The sequence below is a fragment of the Petromyzon marinus genome, chromosome 18, assembly GCF_048934315.1.
Source record: "Petromyzon marinus isolate PM22_M1 ecotype Great Lakes invasive population chromosome 18, UKy_Petmar_22M1.pri1.0, whole genome shotgun sequence".
Taxonomy (NCBI): Eukaryota; Metazoa; Chordata; class Hyperoartia; order Petromyzontiformes; family Petromyzontidae; genus Petromyzon; species Petromyzon marinus.
The window spans coordinates 9,656,002-9,674,500 of record NC_133684.1 but is presented as its reverse complement, the minus strand read 5'-3'; the positions used below and the strand labels follow the sequence as shown (position 1 = coordinate 9,674,500).

The 18,499-nt window shown below is 44.1% G+C and overlaps 2 protein-coding genes across 2 annotated transcripts in view; one reads left to right on the top strand and one right to left on the bottom strand.

The window, feature by feature from the left end:
* The window catches only part of ARMH1 (armadillo like helical domain containing 1), a 16,984-nt gene extending 10,774 nt beyond the window's left edge, over positions 1–6,210 (top strand). The window contains exons 7-11 of the mRNA XM_032956686.2: positions 1,952–2,074; positions 2,256–2,328; positions 2,799–2,928; positions 3,455–3,532; positions 5,041–6,210. Coding sequence (XP_032812577.1) covers positions 1,952–2,074; positions 2,256–2,328; positions 2,799–2,928; positions 3,455–3,532; positions 5,041–5,133 — 497 coding nt within the window. The 3' untranslated portion in view covers positions 5,134–6,210. The remainder of the gene's footprint in view (positions 1–1,951; positions 2,075–2,255; positions 2,329–2,798; positions 2,929–3,454; positions 3,533–5,040) is intronic.
* The window catches only part of SACS (sacsin molecular chaperone), a 39,626-nt gene continuing 26,594 nt past the window's right edge, over positions 5,468–18,499 (bottom strand). The window contains 1 exon segment of the mRNA XM_032956685.2: positions 5,468–18,499. Coding sequence (XP_032812576.2) covers positions 8,556–18,499 — 9,944 coding nt within the window. The 3' untranslated portion in view covers positions 5,468–8,555.

Below are 18,499 nucleotides of genomic sequence, written 5' to 3'. Positions count from 1 at the left end.
GTGTATGGACTCACAACTATGAGCGGAGCGCCGGGTGGCTAAAGCACAGCAAGTTGGCATAGTAGGGGACGCAGGTGGTGCATCAGCCGGTCATCTCAGTCATCTTAGTCAGTCGACCCGTGGCACCTGGGTCTGCCCCGTGACCTCCTGCCAGCGGGCGTTCGACACTTTACGTGGCCTCAAGGTGCACATGGCCTGGCACAAGCGTCGTGGTGACGTCACCGCCACTTAGTGGCGAATGGCGGTTGTTGTTGTTGTATGGACTTGTATTTTATTCTTCTGTATGGTGCGACGACCACGGATGACTCGAAAACCCATCTGTAAAATTTGAGCGGTTTGCGGTATTACAAAATTGCACCACAACACTACATCAGCAACGAGGTACCGCACTGTGTGAAACATCGAAGACACAGGCTCTAAAGCCATACAATAAAGATCGAGCACTACCCGTAAAAGTCCTGCCCTTCTGTGAAGCCGCTGCATGGCAGCTTGATCATCCTGCTTTTCTGCCAAAAACCTCCGCACCAACGTCTTGGCCCGCGTCGTCCTCTCTCTCCGTACTACTTCTCCCAGACCACCCCACCCCTACCGAAGGTCCCTTTCATATGGGTTTCCCCAGTCCCAGCTTTGTTGTTTTGCCTGATATCCCCCCCCCCCCCCCCCCCGTCTTCACACCCAGTGAATGGTTTTCCCTCGCACCTCATGACACCAGCTTTGTCCTCTTTCCCACCTATCCACATGTCCACAACCGCTGTCCCACCCTTCTCAACTCCCGCAAAATTACAGCCCACCCACCCAGGTTATTACACTTCCATAGCTAAAGAAGATACAATATGACTGGTGTGGTAAAACGTCCATGCAAATAACTCAATTGGGATTACACATAGCAACATCACCCTCTTCTAAAAACGTTATCAAAATAAATTGAGTGTCCTTGTTGGCAAGCATGTTCTGCAACTGCCGACAGTTGTGTTTGCGAGTATTTAATATTTCTTCAGTGTTCTTTTAGTCTTGCGGGAGTAACTGACAAATTAGCTAGAGTTTTAGAAAAACTAAAAATCAAAGTAAGATTTGGCACGGTACGCAAAATTCACAAACTAGTATCTTGTACTAAATATGAATTGCCTAAGTTATCAACAGAAGGTACGTATTGAATTAATTGCTTATGTGGCAAATGCTATATTGGACAGACACCAAATAAATATTAAATACTCGCAGAACATGCTTGACAACAAGGACACTCAATTGATTTTGATAACGTTGAAGTGTTGTGTAAAACTAATTATTACTGGCCGAGACTAATGCGAGAATATATTGAAATTGAGATAAATACAAATAATGTTAACCGCTCTGACAGCTACAGGTTTAGTCCGGCCTGAAAGCCAATTATTAAACAATACATCTTACAACTAAAATTCCTTAAAGAGGAAACACATGCTAATGAACTGATTACAAATGTATTATATAATTACAATACCCCCCCCCTCCTGATCTCTGCATCTGATGCGTTCAGTGATGACGTCATCTTACTCTATTAAAGTACCGAAAGTAGGTGGATTGCTTCACAATTCGAGCAAATCGCTTGATGATACTGGATGTAATTACCAGAGAAACGTCGTACTCAAATTGTAAATGTCGATTTACTCTCCAACACACAGGTGGGCTGAAGTAGTAACTAATTGGCGTTTTGTTTCCGTGACAAATCCCTTACTAATTGGCTGTGTCGGGTGATGGAGGGTTACGACACAGCATTTATACTAACGCGATCTAACCCAAAACCCTTTATTATGAATATTGGTCGTGAAAGCCTAAGTGTTAAACTACTAAGCAGAATCATAACAAAGTAATAATGAGAACATGGCAAAATTAATGTTTTCCAATCTATGCTTATGACAAAATCACACCATTTGCTGATGACCCTCCCCCCCCCCCCCCAACATCTCTCTCACAGCTATAGCGCTGATTACGGAGCTGATGGAGAGCCCTCTGCATTCAAACCTGCTGTCTGGACTGTTGGCTTTGCTAAAGCCTGGCCCTCTTGATCAAGACCAATCTGCACCTGCAATACTGCATGGTGTGTATGCTTTGTAATGCATTGTAGTGGTTACGTGCCGTGGTGTAGTGTATGCACAGTGGTGTAATTGAGTGCTATAGTGGTGTAGTGCACATATTAAATTAGTGTTTTGAATTTAAATGTTGGTGTTCTCTTGCTGCTCCCTCTTGTTCTCTCTACCTTGCAACCTGCGCCACGCCAGACCCAGCCACTCCGAGACTTCCTGAGCCACTGCCAGTGTATGTCCAACAAGCGGCTGCAGCCAAGGCAATCAGGTGAGATGCACAGCTATGATGAGACATATCAGAAGACACATTCATAGGCAGGGATTCTACAAATAACGTCAAAAGATTTAAAGATTTCGTGACTGCAGGGATTCATATTCTTGGTTCTTTCGGTAAAGTCACGAAGAAGGGAAACAATAAAATAATAAAAATATAAAACAATAAAATTCTCACGACGTTTCGACTGCAACACAAGCAATCATCATCAGGTGTGAAAATCATCAGGTTTTCAGGTGTGAAAATCATCATCAGGTTTTCACACCCGATGATGATTGCTTGTGTTGCAGTCGGAACGTCGTGAGAATTTTAGTGTTTTATATTTTTATTATTTTATTGTTTCCCTTCTACGTGGTGACTTTACCGAAAGAACCAAGAATATAACGTCAAAAGAGTCAAAGTAATTCCTTGCTCAAATGATCAACGTGATGTCCTGTGATGTGGGGTGTGTGTGTACATCACAGTGCCCTCTGTGCAGCGTCTCAGCAGTGGGCCAGTGAACTTGTTGACTTGGGTGCAGCACATTACCTGCTGGTGGCTATGGGGAACCAGCACTATGTTCACAGCAGGTGGCAGGCCATGAAGACACTGAAGGTGAGACCACTAGCTGGGTGAGAAATATCCCAGGGTTCAAACACGTCTGTGTTATTTCTCAGGCATAAAGTATTTATTTTAACATCAGTCCACGATACCTACAATGCCTGCATAAATAGAGTGAAAGAAAATATTGACATGGCTCCGCTGAGCAAGTTCACCCCTTGTTGCAGAGGTTCATGGTCCGAAACTGGAACGCCCACACTGGTTAATATACTGCGGGTTTGTTCACCATATAACGTGACGTCTGTTGCATGGTGGACGTTAAAGATTACGTGACATCATTTTTGAAGAACAGTATATTCCATTGTGCCAGCATCATGGTCCAAATTTGCAAAATGACTCAATTTAATTGGACAACATGGCAATCATCGCCCCCTACTTTGAACACTTGACAGGACCCTTTCTGAAAAAGTCTTTCGATTGAGTGAAGCTTCCATGGAAAACAAAAAATATATATATATCGTAAGAACAATATTGTAGAAACCAAAATGTAAACGGTCTTGTCCCTCCCTGTGCTGCACAGATGTTGTTGCAGGTGTGTCCCAAGATGGAAGACCCCGTCAAAACATCCATGGGAGAGGCTCTGTATGCATCATTTATGGTGAGCCGGGCCCCTGTGTCATCAACACGGCCCACTGCTTGGAAGTTGGATCTTTGCCACACTAAACTAGTTTTCTCGTCAGAAACTGTTCATCATTCACGAATTTTTATTTCCTTCTCGGGCACCTCCTCTCTGTGTGGAGTTTGTATGTTCTCCCCTTGTTCTGCATGGGTTTCCTGCGGGGTTTCCGATTTCCTAACAAACAAAAAAATGCAATGTAACTTCTATTCACCAAATATGATATTGCTGTTATATTACCTGCAATTACTCAATTGGGATTACACATAGTAAAACCCTTCCCTTATGAAAGTCTAGAGACGGAGCCTAAACACGTGCATTAATACATAATTAACATAACTGCTATTCATTACACCCATTCATGTCAGCATTACCTAAACCCAAATATATATTTTTGTGTAATTTCAGATAACGTGTCCTTTTTCGTTTTATTTTGTCCCCACCCCCCACCCACTTTTGTTGCACTATCCACTAAAATGTTAATCATCTCCTTATTTGAAGTCGTGACATTAATCTTATACTATTTTATGCGAAAGCTACAATAGTGAAATTGGCTTCTGCTTAGCCGACCTCTACAGCAGGGCTGGGGAACGTCCGGCCCACGGGCCGTATGAGGCCCGCAAAATCATTTGGTCTCTGGCCCTGCCAAGGCAACCACTACTCGAAATTCAATAAATCTAGGAGCAAACCTGGAAAAGCAGTTGCGAGTAGCAACATCATCAATACCAGCTAACATCATCAATACCAGCTAACATCATCAATACCAGCTAACATCATCAATACCAGCTAACATCATCAATACCAGCTAACATCATCAATACCAGCTAACATCATCACACGCCTCGCCAAAGAGAAGCAGTTCCAGCCATCGCATTAGGGGTGCGTTAATTAAATGTTTGACCAAATATCACGGGGCCAATTTTTAAGTTGATAATTTTGCATGGCCCGCGAATGATGTTATATAAATATCCAAATGGTCCTTGGCAGACAAAAGGTTCCCCCCACCCCTGCACTCGAGCGAGCAGCTAACCATAGAAAGGATTTGCAAGCAGTTCTCGACTTACGAACGGTTGTCAGGAACGAATTAGATTCGTAACCCAAGGACTGCTCATGTTCAAATCCTGTTTGGTGGGGGGGGGGCGATTAACAGACCTCTTTCTGGGGTCGATGGAACGAATACCGCTGTGAGGAAGTCAACAGTGGTTGTCCTATGGGTAGACTCGCCCCCACTACTGGCTCAGAGTTGTAAAACAGGAGACGAGTATTGTCTCAATGCTCATTTGAGCAGGACATCGCTTTGACTTTGCTGTATGCCTGCACTTTATTGGGAGTTCGTAATTTTTTTGTGACCCAGGTCACGTGGATATGTAACTATCCTAGTTCCTTGAGTTCGCACCTGGTTAAACAAAATGAACTTGAATAATATTCTGAAGTATTGTTTGACACCGCAAATGTGTGTGTGTGTGCGTGTGCTGCTCGGTCTGTGACAGCACAATATGGACGCGCTCAGTGTGAATATGGACGCTGTGCAAGCAGATATCCTCTCATCCAACAAGCTGCGATACCAACCGCTGGGTTCCTAGCCGTGCACCTCTTTTTAGTTAATTACTACTCCAAGAACCTGCTGCTCTGAAATGGCAAATAAGAGACAGCTGACACGTCTCATACCCTTCTCACTGTGACGACGTGAAAGAGAATTCCCATCCGCCGACATCGCGTTTGTCCAGTGTGCGTCCGGTGGTACCGCTGGTTTTGCATGTTTTTGAGAGTAAGAGTTGGGATGTGTTAAATATGCTGATGTTTTATGTGCATGAGGCGGACGCGTTTACGAGCTGGATTTGGTTTCAAAACACGAGTTCGTCAAACAGAATCATCCTCGAATAATACCCTAAACGGTTCACCGCAGACAAGACGACATTTTTTTCTAAATTAAAATCAAGTTTAATTTAATGAAACAATTACAGTAGAAAGTACATTGCTCGACTTTATATGTTAAAACGAAAATAGCCTAGCATCTGTTAAGTGTTAAAATTGGTGGATACAGAGATGGCAGAATGTGAAAAGCATTAGCGCGTGAATGGGGAAACCCAACTTTGTTCAATTGCAAATGTTGCTATAAATATAAAACAAGACAACTGAAGGCGTATTATTGGAATACATCTAAAATATTTTAAATGTTATTTATTAGACACGCAATTCTTACAAATTCATCAAACATACTTATAACAAGGTGCCCCTGTGCTAATTCCCAGTAAGCTGGCAGCATTTCAGCCTAACACACACTATTTACAATTTTAATACAGTAGACTCCCGATTATACCCGCTAATGACGGGGAGGACGACCGCGGATTATTCACAATCGCAGATAATCCAAACATATCTATTTTCTGCGGATCTATGCCAAAAACCACTAATATACAATTGACCGATCGATGCACGTGCTCCGTGATAACACTTTGCTGCTCCAGCGCAGAAGGCTCTGCTCACGAAGCGGACAGCAGAGCCACACCAATGAACATCAATCAAACTTCTGCCCACTGTTGTAAAGATATGCAACTACTGTACTGTAGAGGCGATCACGTGGATGTCGGATTAACCGGAGCAACATATTTGTTCGGTTTAAGCACGTGGCTTGTAATAAACATTTCCAAGAATAACAATGTGTAACTTGGTTTTAGATTATTAATTTGGGCTGAGGTGAAAATTCACGAGTTGCTAATTTATGTGCACGGTTAATCCGCGAATCGGAAAAACCACACGGATAAATCGAGAGTCCACCTGTAGTTAATGTTTTGCATAAAATATTTGCATAAATATTAAAAACACCACTTTCCCAAAAATAAAGACAGGTCAGCATTTTGCTGATGTGTGAAGGCCACAATGGAGAGGGATTGCCTTTGGCCAACTCAATGAGAAACCAGGCACCATGCCAAATTACGCTCGATCCCCGTTTCTGGTACGATACAAGCATTGAACATTAACATTCGAATAATAGTAATGTAATCACGTAATGCTCTGCCTACATCTGCACAGGAGACGGGAACCTGGTTTCACACGAACACATTTCCCAATTATATTCCACTAAAATAGAAAACGAAAATTCTCAGATTTTCCTCTTAATAGTGGACACTGCGGGAGGCAACCAGATGCATCACATGCTGCAGAGCATGTCTGCATGAGCAGCGAGCGAATGATGTACGCCCAGGGATAGTTCTTTTTTTTTAAACAGTTGACGAGCGCAGCACCAAAGGGATCAAAACGTCAAGCAGCCAACAACAAATAGCGCTATCTACGTTGTCGGTAAGAGTGAACACATTTCTTGAACCGAGCAAGGGAAAGGTGACCGTGTTAGGGAATTCCTGTGTGACCTGCAGTGTGGGAGGAGAGTGGGTAGACGAATAAGTGTGTTGTTGCGACCTGCAATGTGGTGGTTAAACACAGGACGGATACGACACAAGAGCCTGGTCGACCCAAGTTCTCAATGGATAATGGTTCACGGGAACAGTAGCCATGGCAGCCGTGATAATCAGGCTAAGGAGGCGAATGGGTTGAAGGCATCGCTGCTTCGGTGGATCTGACCAAGAGGACATGGGCGAGGTAGGGGAGACGAGTGGTGTGGATCCCTGCACCCCAAAACCAGGGTCAGAAGTGGGGGCACAGGCCCCCAGGGCTCCCACCTGGCATGGGCCCTCAATTTACTGTACTGCAAAGCTGATTTTAAAAAATGACTTGTCTTTGGTGTACTACAGACTGTTCGAAATGTTTTTTTGTAGAATTTAAATAATTTACATAAAATATTCGGTTACAAAACATTAGTCACCGCAAAGGCCAGTTTCCGTCCGCAAGGAAGGAAAAACAATAGGAAGGTTTGAATTCATGCTCAACAATTAAAAATGTGTTTTAAGTGATGCCTCGTTTAACGCAGGTTGCTGCTGCTATGAGGGAAATCCGTTCCAACGTAGACTTTTGTTAATACATTTGTTCTTGTCATTAAACAACCTAGAACACAAAGTGGATTTCAAAAAGAGGGGACAAAAACAGCAGATAACGTGGAACAAATTCGAGGCAATACACCCCCCAAAAGTTTGGATCGATCGAGAGCGCTCCCCTCCCGCAGTCAGGGTAATGATCGGGAGCAGTGCATTTAAGGGGGGGGGGGGGAGAACATTGAAGAAAGGGGAGGCAATAATGTAACCAAACAAAACCAGAAATAAAACAACAAACGCCATGTCCAAGTTTTGTCATGTTTTCTCCCGGGAGCAGTGGTTACCACTTGCCCCCATTTTTCGGGCTATTCATACTGGGTTCTGCAAGAACGGGCGACACATTCCCCTCCTCGTACTCCCTCTCCTTCCCCTTTTAACTTGTCGCTCGGATGCTCCATTCCCGCCAGGGCAAGGAGAGTTCTATGCCAAAGTCACCAAGGGGGAAGGGTTCACGGTCGAAGTTGATTTCTATTAATAAGGCATTGTTGTAAACCAAAACAAACTAGAATTCTCATGTACGTACAAAAATACCTGCATGTCAAATTTATATTCCATATTTACATAATTAATTTACACTTGAACATATCCGAGTGGATGCACAGGTATCTTTCAGTAAACTGGGAGTGGTGATAGTTCATTAGTAAATACGACCCAAGTGATTCTATTGATAAGGCACAGCAGCTCCTCATTCATGGATGTGTTTACCTGCTTTGCCCAATCATGTAGAAACAATGGATTGCCCCAACATCATTGTGCTTGACATTCACGACATGTATACGGTGACCATATATATTCAGTATGTGTGCAGCGAAACCCAATGCACTTGCAAGGAATGCATTAAGCAACACGTGGTAATAATACTATAAGTGCCAAATAAAATACAAACTCGAACACTATAAATTCATAATCGCAGGCATGCAACTTACGCGACAATTTACAAACAATCTCGGTTACATTTTTTGATGAATTCAGGAAAATAAATAACATACAGCACGCAGTCAAAACAATTGAAACCACATTTAGATTTTTTGTCTAATAAAATTTTCAATCCTGATGATAATCCTACCGGTGATTTCAATTACCTTGAGGGAAACATCCGTTGGAAATCTATCGTTTGGGACTTGAGGAAACGGGAGGACATCTGGATACTGTGTTTTCAAGCCGTCTATGCCGAACACCTCCAGTGTGAGCACATCGTTCGCTAGCCCCAGCAACAATGTGCTTTGCTCTTCTGCTTTCTGAGCCAGATGTTGCAAGTGAACGTCTTTGTCCGCTTGTCCTCTGACACAGTACTCCACAGCAATAAGTGCAAGCTTCACAGCCTGGTAACACTTAAAGCACAGCCACTCGTTAGCATTTCGATGCAAATCATTCCTTGCTGCGGAGAGATTTGCCCTGGCTTGCCTTATCCATCTCAGCGCTTCCACGGGATTCCCTGCCACCTTGTACGTCGGTGGAACAAACGCCCGATCAGAGTGACTTCCGCTCTGGGCTGAAGCGGAGAACTTCTCACTGTAGCCCTGCTTCTCCTGGGAATGGCTCGTTGCTTCCTGATTCCAGGATTTGAAAAACTTCTCAAAGGAAAAACTATCTCCATAAAATCGCGCGGAGCCAAATGGACGTCTCTGAGACTTATCTTTATTTGACTCCATTACTCCAGTTTCCAGCCTTCTAATCTCCGTCTGTAAGTGTTTAAACACCTCGTTCGCTATTTCTAAATGGTCTGCATTTTTGTCCGGATGCCATTTTAGATAAAGCCTACGAATAACCTTTTTACGTTCTGCTTCAGGACCTTTCCACGCCTGCTCTAACACCAAGGTGATGTCTGATAAAACGTCAGCTATGGAAATTGGCTTTTCTGTTTCGGGCACTTGTGCTTTGGGTGAATGCCTCTTTGTGCCCTCCCTTTTTGTGTCATCTGGCATCCTTCGGTGACTACCCAATTTCTCTTTGAACACACTCTCCTCTCTCTCTTGCATGCCTTCTCCGTGACGTAGGAATTTGTACAGATCCAAAGAATTGACAACTTTATACTCATTATACCCAATATCGATCTGATACGACTTTCTAAGTAAAGAATCATCCTCTTGGCTTCCATCCACCTCTTGAATGATGACGGCATATGTGTATGTTGCCTGATATGAGAATGAACTTTCTTTACCTTCTGGGTCAACAAGGTAGCCAACATACTCTCCTGGATAAAACACATTCGTGGGATCCATAAGCAGAAGGTGGTGGATTTCTCTGGGTATTGGAGTTCCTGGGAGAGGTAGCTCCATCTTTGATGGCTCAGTAGTCGTATCATATTTAACACCGAGGCTATCAAGTTTATCAGCTATCCGGTAAATATCAATACATCCAAGCATTGCAATCAAATATGAAGTATCGGATATGAGATTGTCTGCCGATGACTTAATGGTCATAGCCAAAGCAAGAAGGAAGTTGATGTCCTTAAAGTCAGAATGTTGAACGTAAAGATGGATTGAAGAGGTGCTAGTTTTTTTCAAAAATGCCAGTGTTTCACATTTACTTTTTGGGATCATCTCGTTATCTTTCAGACGAAGAGTTGTCTGCAGTTTCTCAAAGCAGGATACCCTTAGACTCACATTTAAGGACTTGCACAGCATCAGTGCCCTTTCTTCGTTTGCTAAGAAGGCATTTTCACTCTCGTGTTTCATGACCCTGACCAGTCCCGCTGTGAACTGCTCCGAGGAGAGTAGCAGCTGCAATCGTCCCTGCAGCGAGCACAGTTTGCCATAGTGGCAAGGCTTTGGGTCATCTTCATCCAAGTGCTCTTCCAGAATGCTACTCAGGAGCCTCGGCCTGAGTTTTAGTGGGAGCAGCATGATGATCTTCGTGTGCACGGAGTGATCCTTCCCGAGGTAGCACTGCCCAAGATCCACCAGCAACGGCACTCCCATGTTGCTACCGTATATGCGGCTCTTATAATGGGGGGCATCGTCAAAGACTAAGCTGCCACTCTTCACCAGTTTCCCATCTGCACTGGGCAGGAAGAGCATTAGGTCACGGATGTTTTCAAGCTCCGTGCGTATTCGCACGCTGTCCGTTTGCAAATTCTTAAAGAGGCCAGAAACAACTCGTTTTACTGTTCGCATCTCATTTGGTTCCAGGTGCTTCCCATTTGACTTGACGAAAATACGTGACAGAACATCCACATACTGCCGCACAGAAACGTTATCCTCTGTTCCAAGACACTTAAAATGATGGTGAAAGGCCCCGAGTTCCAAGGGAAGTTTGTGGAGATATGGCTTAAAGTCTGCTTCATTCTCTAGGTTTATTACAACCTCGTCCGGTTTTACTAATTTTCTCCCTTCATCAACTAAAACGAGAGGAACACCTCTCAGCTGATGGCGAAAATCCACCTTGTGAGAGTTCAAAAATCCGTAAATACCTTTCAAAACGGCAGCTCTCGTCTTGAGTGTAAAATCATCCACAGGTGTAACAGAACAGATGTTTTTGCAGTGGGCGATGACTTTTTCAAGGGGTGGAAATAGGCTTACATTTAACGTAGTGAAAAGCTCCTCCAGTTGTGTTGGCCCCTTCTCCGCGTTGCACTGCTTCTGCTCCCTAATGGAGGTGGGGCAGGCCTTCTCGGGGAGCAAGGGTGAGGCACTCCACAGTAACTGCATTGCATCTATCCCCTTCATCTTGGGATTCACCTGGGAGTGGCTAAAGCGAATGAGGGGCAATGTGCCCTTGGTTTCCTGGAACTGCGGGTGAAGTTTCAGCAGGTCAGGAGGAGCTCTCTCTGGATACATGAAGGCGATTATCGACAAGTCTCTTAAGAAACTTCCATTAAAAAGATCATCACGTTCAGTGAAAATGTGATCTAAAAAGGTGTCCACTGTCTTCTTGAGTTTCTCAAATGACCACTGCTCTGTTTGAGATCTATTTGAAATGTCACGGGAAAAAAATATCAGCTGCTGCTGAGACAATTCATGTTTGAGTCCAATTTGTTTCAGGAACTTATGCCATGATAACTGATAGACTTGTTGGTTCGTGGGGCTTTCTAGTTCTTCCAATGTAATGAAGAACTCATCAGGAATGAATGACCGCTCTGGTAGCATGACATCGTATAGTTTTGTTTTTTTGTCAAAGAAGTGCTTTGCTGGCCTGAGACGGCCATCAGTGTCTGGGATGAAAGCCAGGCCCTCGAGTTTGGAACATATCTTCTCTTGCAACGCTTTATTTTCTTCCAATGACTTGATACGTTTTTTCAGGTAAATCACATGCCGCAGCTTTGCTTTAAAAGTAAGGCTATCGAACTTGGGAAGAATGTATTTTCCATAGACATCCAAGTCGTCAACCTGTGTGAATCCCAAGTATGTAAACAATTCTTGTAACTGGGGATTATCTTGAATGAATATGGCAGCAGTCGATTTGGTCCATACATCCATCTCGGTGGAGGGAATTGTTTTGGTCAGCACATAGCATGACCTGTATTTGTGCAAGTTAACAAAATTGCCATCTATGGTCTTATAACAAGGCAACATTCTCAACACCTGCAGATCATCTGGATTTGTGACTTTCTTTATGTTTCTATTGAAGTACATAAGAAGGGTTTCATGGTCGTGTTCCTCTAGGTTGTTTTGGAAGCCAGAGGTCTTCAGCATATAACTAAGTAAGTTTAATATACTGGAAGGGTTCTCGATGTTTGCCGTATATTTTGAAAAAATCAATGTCAAATGGTTATCATGGGATGCAATTTTTGGGAGCATAAGCTGCAGAGAACCAGCCTTCATGAGTGCTGAAAAGAGGCGATCATTGTGGCTGTGAGGAAATATCACAGCGTGAATCAGATTCAATGGCACCAAAATATTGTCTTTTTGTACCAAAGTTCCCACACTTGAGATTGTAAATGTAACAGCGGGAAGTAACGTCCACTCTTTGAGCGTGGCAATGGCCTTGTCGAACACCGTGTTTCCATCGGCTGTATCTGCATCTTTTGACACCAAAGACGCAATGAATTGCCAGCATCGCCGAAGCCACGCTTCGCTCGCGAATGTCTCTTTCCATTTCACCGGGCTCCTGCTACGGTATTCACGCGCCAGCACCGCAGGGAGTAGCTCCGCAAAGCTGTCAATGTCAAACGTTTTGGCCACTCCGCTGTTTAAGAGCCTGTCCTGATACTTTGAATACATTGTGTGCATGAATATATCCTTACGTGAGGGCACAAGCTCATGATACGATGACAGAAATCTGGGTTTTCTGCCATCGAACACCTGCAACACATCATCGAGCGTGACCAAGAGGGGAAGGCCCTCGAGAATGATGTCATTTTCCTCTGCGTCTTTAAGGCAGTAATCCACAAGGATTTTCAAGTTTTGAAAACTGTTTATTTTTGACTGACTCAGCTGACAGGGCAGCTTCCCAATCTGGCAAATGGTATCTTTTGTTGAAAACGTCAAGAGAAATCCACGTACATCTTTAGGGGTAACAAAGTGAACTGGAACGCCTCCTTCTCGGAAGCAGTGATACACACAGCTGCTTTCATCCGACATGAACACCAAGTTGAATCCTATTTCCAGTAGGAGCTCCTTTAATTTAAATACGTTTTCTGCGATGGCTTTCCTGATTGTCAAATTGTATTCGATATTCCGAGCCGCCTGCAATTCATCCTGTAATAAATTGTCAAAAAAAGGTTTATCCTTCATGGGGCTGGAGGTGGACGTCCATGTAATTGTGTAAGTTGTGTGCGTCTCGGTGCCTTGCCGTGCACTCTCGGATTTGCATTCCCTGACAACTGGCAAAAGCGGCTTCGTGTCGACGTGTATTGCTCTGTAAACCGAGGTCAGCAAGCGATGCCAGTCAGGCTGTATCGCCACTTTACTTAGCGGGAAAAAATACAAGTATTTTTGCAGCAAATCTTGCAGATTGTGATGGGAAATGTTGGCCAAGACTGTGATGGAAGAGGCGTTTGATTTAAAATAGTGTTCTCGCAACTGAAGGAGTAGCTCTACATACGCCGGTGATATTAGTTTCGTCATCAGGGCAGAGTTCCAATAGCTGCGGACACCAATGCCATTGTCATCCCTCCACAGGTTTCTTCTGGAGGAATCGAGAGCAAAGTGTCCATTGACATGCACAGGGAGGCCAGTCTCGAGCGACAGTGGAAGAAAGCAGAAGGTCCGGTGAGGCTTTTTATAGTTGTGGCTTATACAGGCCGCAACACCTCCACGGGGCAGTAGGGAGATGTCCTCATTCCTGTGTGCAGCAAGAAGGTCTTGTGACAATTTGTCAACATCTGAAAATCCTATTCTGTTACATATCATCCACGATGTTGCGTTTCCGTCAGAATCAGCAATGTCCATCAAATACGTCACCACCTGCACCGATATCTGGCTCAGCTGCCGTCTCCTGCCTATGGCGTCATGGATGCTTGCGTAGAACTGTTTTCGTTTTTTGCGTTCCTCTTCAGTTAACTTTACTTCTACAGAATATAAGCTTGCCGTTGCACCAGTCACTTTATCAATTTCACAGATGGAAATTTTTTCGATGTGGTTTAAAAACAGCAAAAGCTCAGCCCCATCGGCCCGTATCTTGTCCAACAAATTGTGAACCATACGGTCTGACGTTGGGGTCTGGTTGATTTCAGATTTCCTGGCCATATCAAAATTGCGTATTGGAAACCGGAACATCGTCGCATTTTCGTGTGGAAAAGTATCACCCAAAAAGGGATTGAGAACATCAGAGAACTGGGCCTTAAAATCTTCGTCAATGTTTCTAAACATTCTCCCTGGGCTAATCGAAGAGGCACCCGGTGCAAACCTGGCATGGGGATCAAATATGCACAACGTGTCATTGTTGGAGAGCAGCATTGGACAATCGGTGATATGATACACAGAATTGAAACCGATTCCATACTGACCTGTCTTACTGGGGTTTCCTCCCTTTGTGCCTTTCCCAATGTGCTGGATGCCTTTAATATCGTCCTCTGTGAAGGGCTGGTTGTTGTACACACACAGAGCAGCTCCCTGCAGGCTGCCCCATTTCTCATCAAAAATACGATCTTTTGAATGCTCCCTTGGGTCCCAAATGAAGTGGATCTCGGATGCTTTTGCATCATCGGCATTTTGTAAAAGTTCCTTCAGCATCTCCTTTTCAGAGGGGTAGGCATTTAAAATGCTCTTGATTCGACTGGTTAGTTTTTCTTTTTGTCCAAACTCGCTTCCCAAATTGGAGAAATCCACACTGGAGGCATACTTTTCTAATGCCTTGTGACGCTTCGGCACGGCCCCTAGCCTGACGGCTATTTCTCTCGGGATTTCTTGGTGGCAATATTTCACTGCAGAGTCTTTCACGGTTATCCAAGGACAATCATTGTAGCACAAGTTGTCGACAGGAATCAACTGTCGATTTGTGTCTGGAAGAAACACGTGACTGCAGGTATGAGCACAGACACTCTGGTCTTGCTCTTTCACAAGGCTCCAGATTCCTTCCGTGACAATGCGTCTGCAGAGATGAAAATCTTCTTCCTCAAGACTCTTTTGGCCATATTTCTTTTTTAGGTCATCCAGCACACTTGTAAAATCAGACACCAAAAATTCATCCTTGACACCGATTATTTTAAAAAGTTCACTATATTCTTTCCGCAGCTTTGTTGGAAGCTGGAATAAGTATGGGCATGCTGAAAAGTCCAAGTTGAATGCAACTTTTGAAGGAGACACGAAGCAGTTATCTACTAAAGTAATGTTGTGTTGACGCAACTCTTCAATAACCAACGATTTTGTATTTTCTTGAGCAGCCAAACTTTCATTCAGGAATCTGTAACACGAGTAACAAATATCTTCATGATCAGAAGTAATATTGACTTGTATCTTTGTAGCTGCTTTTAATTGAGCAATGACGGTTTGAACAGATGGCTTCTTTTGAAGCCCAAGAAGCTCCTTAACAGCCACGGAGATAGAACCGCATCCCTTCTCAATGCTTTCATCTACTATTGGATGAAGCAGACACACCAAGTTCTGCTGTTCTATTGAGTAGAGTTGGTTTGGACTGAACAGGGTATTGGGTGAAAACTCACTGCCTTTCCATGACAATCCAACAACATCTGGCTTCACGAGGCATGGAATAAATGCCGTCTCTCTAAGTTTTTGGATCGTTTCACAGTCTACCCCATCACCTCTTTGCAATGCCTCGCCCATTAAAGTCAGCAGGATGCTTGCCCTCTGACGGGCCTTGACAGGACATTGTGCAGTCAGACCCTGCACAGACTGGGCTCTCTCCATCAGATCTGGCCAAGATACATGGTCTTTGACCATTCCCAAAGACTCGAGCTTCAGGAGCCTAGTGGGTTCCAAATAATCTGCAGTAGTACCACTGGGAAACCTACCGTCTTCCTCATTAAACAACTGAGATGCCTTACCCTGCGGGTGTACGAGCTTGGATGGGATGGCAAGACACAGATCCTTTGCAGTGCAAGGGATGCAAGGAATCTTGCTCAAGACTTCCTTGAACGTGTCGAGGAGCTCATCCAACACATGCAGCACAAGCGGGTCACGAAAATCCTGATGGATTTCCTTTATATTTGGAATGAAGATTTCTTTAAAGAACTCATTTTCTGTGAATGTTCTCATCGCAATGGCTTGCAGGCAATCAGCTTTTTCAAATGCTGCTTCCACCCAAGATGGCAACATTACTGCATGCACATGCTCAGTTTGGGAATTTTGCAAGTACTTGGTAAATACTTTGAAGGCTGCTTGGCCTACAACTTGTTTTTGAAGGAGTCGGTTGTCCAGAAACCTTGCATTACACAAGGGGAACCAACTGTTGCCATCAGAAAACACCTCTGATGAGCTCAGTTTTCCACAGACCAAAGCTTGGTAAAAGCCACTGCAAATGGCTGAGAAGTCATTGTGGACAGTGCCAGGGTCTGGCCAAATGGCATGATAGACGTAATCAATCAACTCTCCTTCTATGGACATCCGGCGTAAAATATTCAGCGTGTTTATGTACGCTATCACAATGACACTTCTCATAAACAGCGTATTCCATTGACCTTTCAAGTCTAGTTTCCATATTTCTTTGCGGTTTGAAGACACCGCAAAGCAGCCATTCACATGCACCGGAAGTCCTGTTTGAATTTTGATTGGAAGGTAACAGAATACCTCACCCAGAGGAGATGCGTTCTGCTGGATTTTCCAGCATCCATCCACTGTTGCTTCTAAAGGAACAGCAATGCCACCACAGGGCAGCAGGCCCAGTTTCTTTCCTTCTTCCTTCAGACAAAAATCAAGAGCTTCGCCATCAACAAAACACGAGTGAAGGAGCCAATGTGTTCTCTTCACGGATGTCTGCGCGGCGACAACACCGTTTGCCCTTTCTCCTGTTTGCGATGTTATTTCAAAATAAGATGCATTTTCATTGGCTGCAACTCTGTGTTGAACATCTGCGATCTGTCCGTTTGGCATTTCAGATTCCTCGATATTGATGCTGATAATACTCGAGCACTTGGGCAAGGGAAGTGCCTGCTGCTTGGCTGACAAAATCACCTTCATTACTTTTGCAGACTCTAACAAGATATTACGTGTACAAGAGCCTACTTTTGAGGCGCATACTTTTTTGTTCAAGACAACCACATCTCTGGCTTGCTTGGGATCCTCTGAATCTCCTTTGATGAATTTCAACCGCATCGTTGTTACATTTTGTGTGAAAATAATCAGCCTGTAGCTACTGTTCCTAAATTCGTCAATGAATGAGAGGGCATCCGTCAGACTGTAGTAGGTGTTGCTAATCTGGCTCGTTGCTGCCTCCTGCTCTGTTCGGAAAGATAATCTGAACAGCGTGCCCTGGTATTCATACGGAGCACTTCTGAGCAAAGGAAGCTCGCAATTAAACACGTTCACAAATGGCTTGAACTGGTTTGGGAATTTCTGCAGTCTTTTGTGTTGCTTTACCCAGTTCACCTTGATACCGGGATTGGACTTGTCTCGGATGTGCTTCCCAAGATGAGTAATGTTGGGATCGAACATGACCATGTATTGTCTGCTCATAAATATCGGTATATCAGTGATGTGGTAAACCGAGTTAAACCCAAGTCCAAATTTCCCTACCTTTTCAATTTGCTCATTTTTTAGGGAGTGGCCTAACTTTGTGATGTTTGTAAAATCTTCATCTGTGAAGATAGCATTGTTAAATGCCCATAGAGCTGGACCGTGACAAACAGCCATTCCTGAGTCCAACAGGTTGTCTTTTATGTCCAAATTATTTCGTAAATCAACCAAGAAACTACATTCTGTAGCTCCGGCATCATCCGCATTCTGTGTGAGCTCCTTGAATGTGTCCGACACAGTAGGGTACTCCTGCAGAATGTTCTGAATCCTCACGGTGAGCGGCTCCTGCTGTCCAGACTGTTCAAAGCCCAAATTTTCTGGGTCAATGAGGCGTGTACTGAGGCAAGGAATGTTCAGCCACTCTGCAGTTTTCATTGAGATGTCTTCGTGGGCCAGATAAATTGGTTCACTGCTGTCGTCCAACAGTTCCTGCAAATCTTCCACTTTGATGTCGCAGTAGGTGCACCCATGAATCTCTTTCATGCAAAGTGTTTCAAGTGCATCATTGTAAGTTTGCTGTATTGGTATTGGAATGTCTTCACTTACATGTATATGGTTTTGGTGAAGCCATCGAATAATATTCAGTGCAAGCTGAAGGTCAGTTTTGGCAATGTCAGTCCTATTCGGTTTTTCACTGTTTTCTTTAATTTTCTTTAAAACATCCACGATCTGCACCGGCGTGACTTCCAATAGGCAACCACAAAATGTGAACAGATCTCTGAAGTTACCGAGGGACTTTGGAAGTGTGTAGCAATACGGCTTCAAGTCCAGCTCCTGTGCGCAGGAGAGGCTCACTTCCGTTGGGATGCAGAAACACGTGTTCGTCCAAACCCAGGGGAAGTCCAGCCGCAGGAATACATCTCCGTCCGTCTGCAGGTGCTCATGTACTT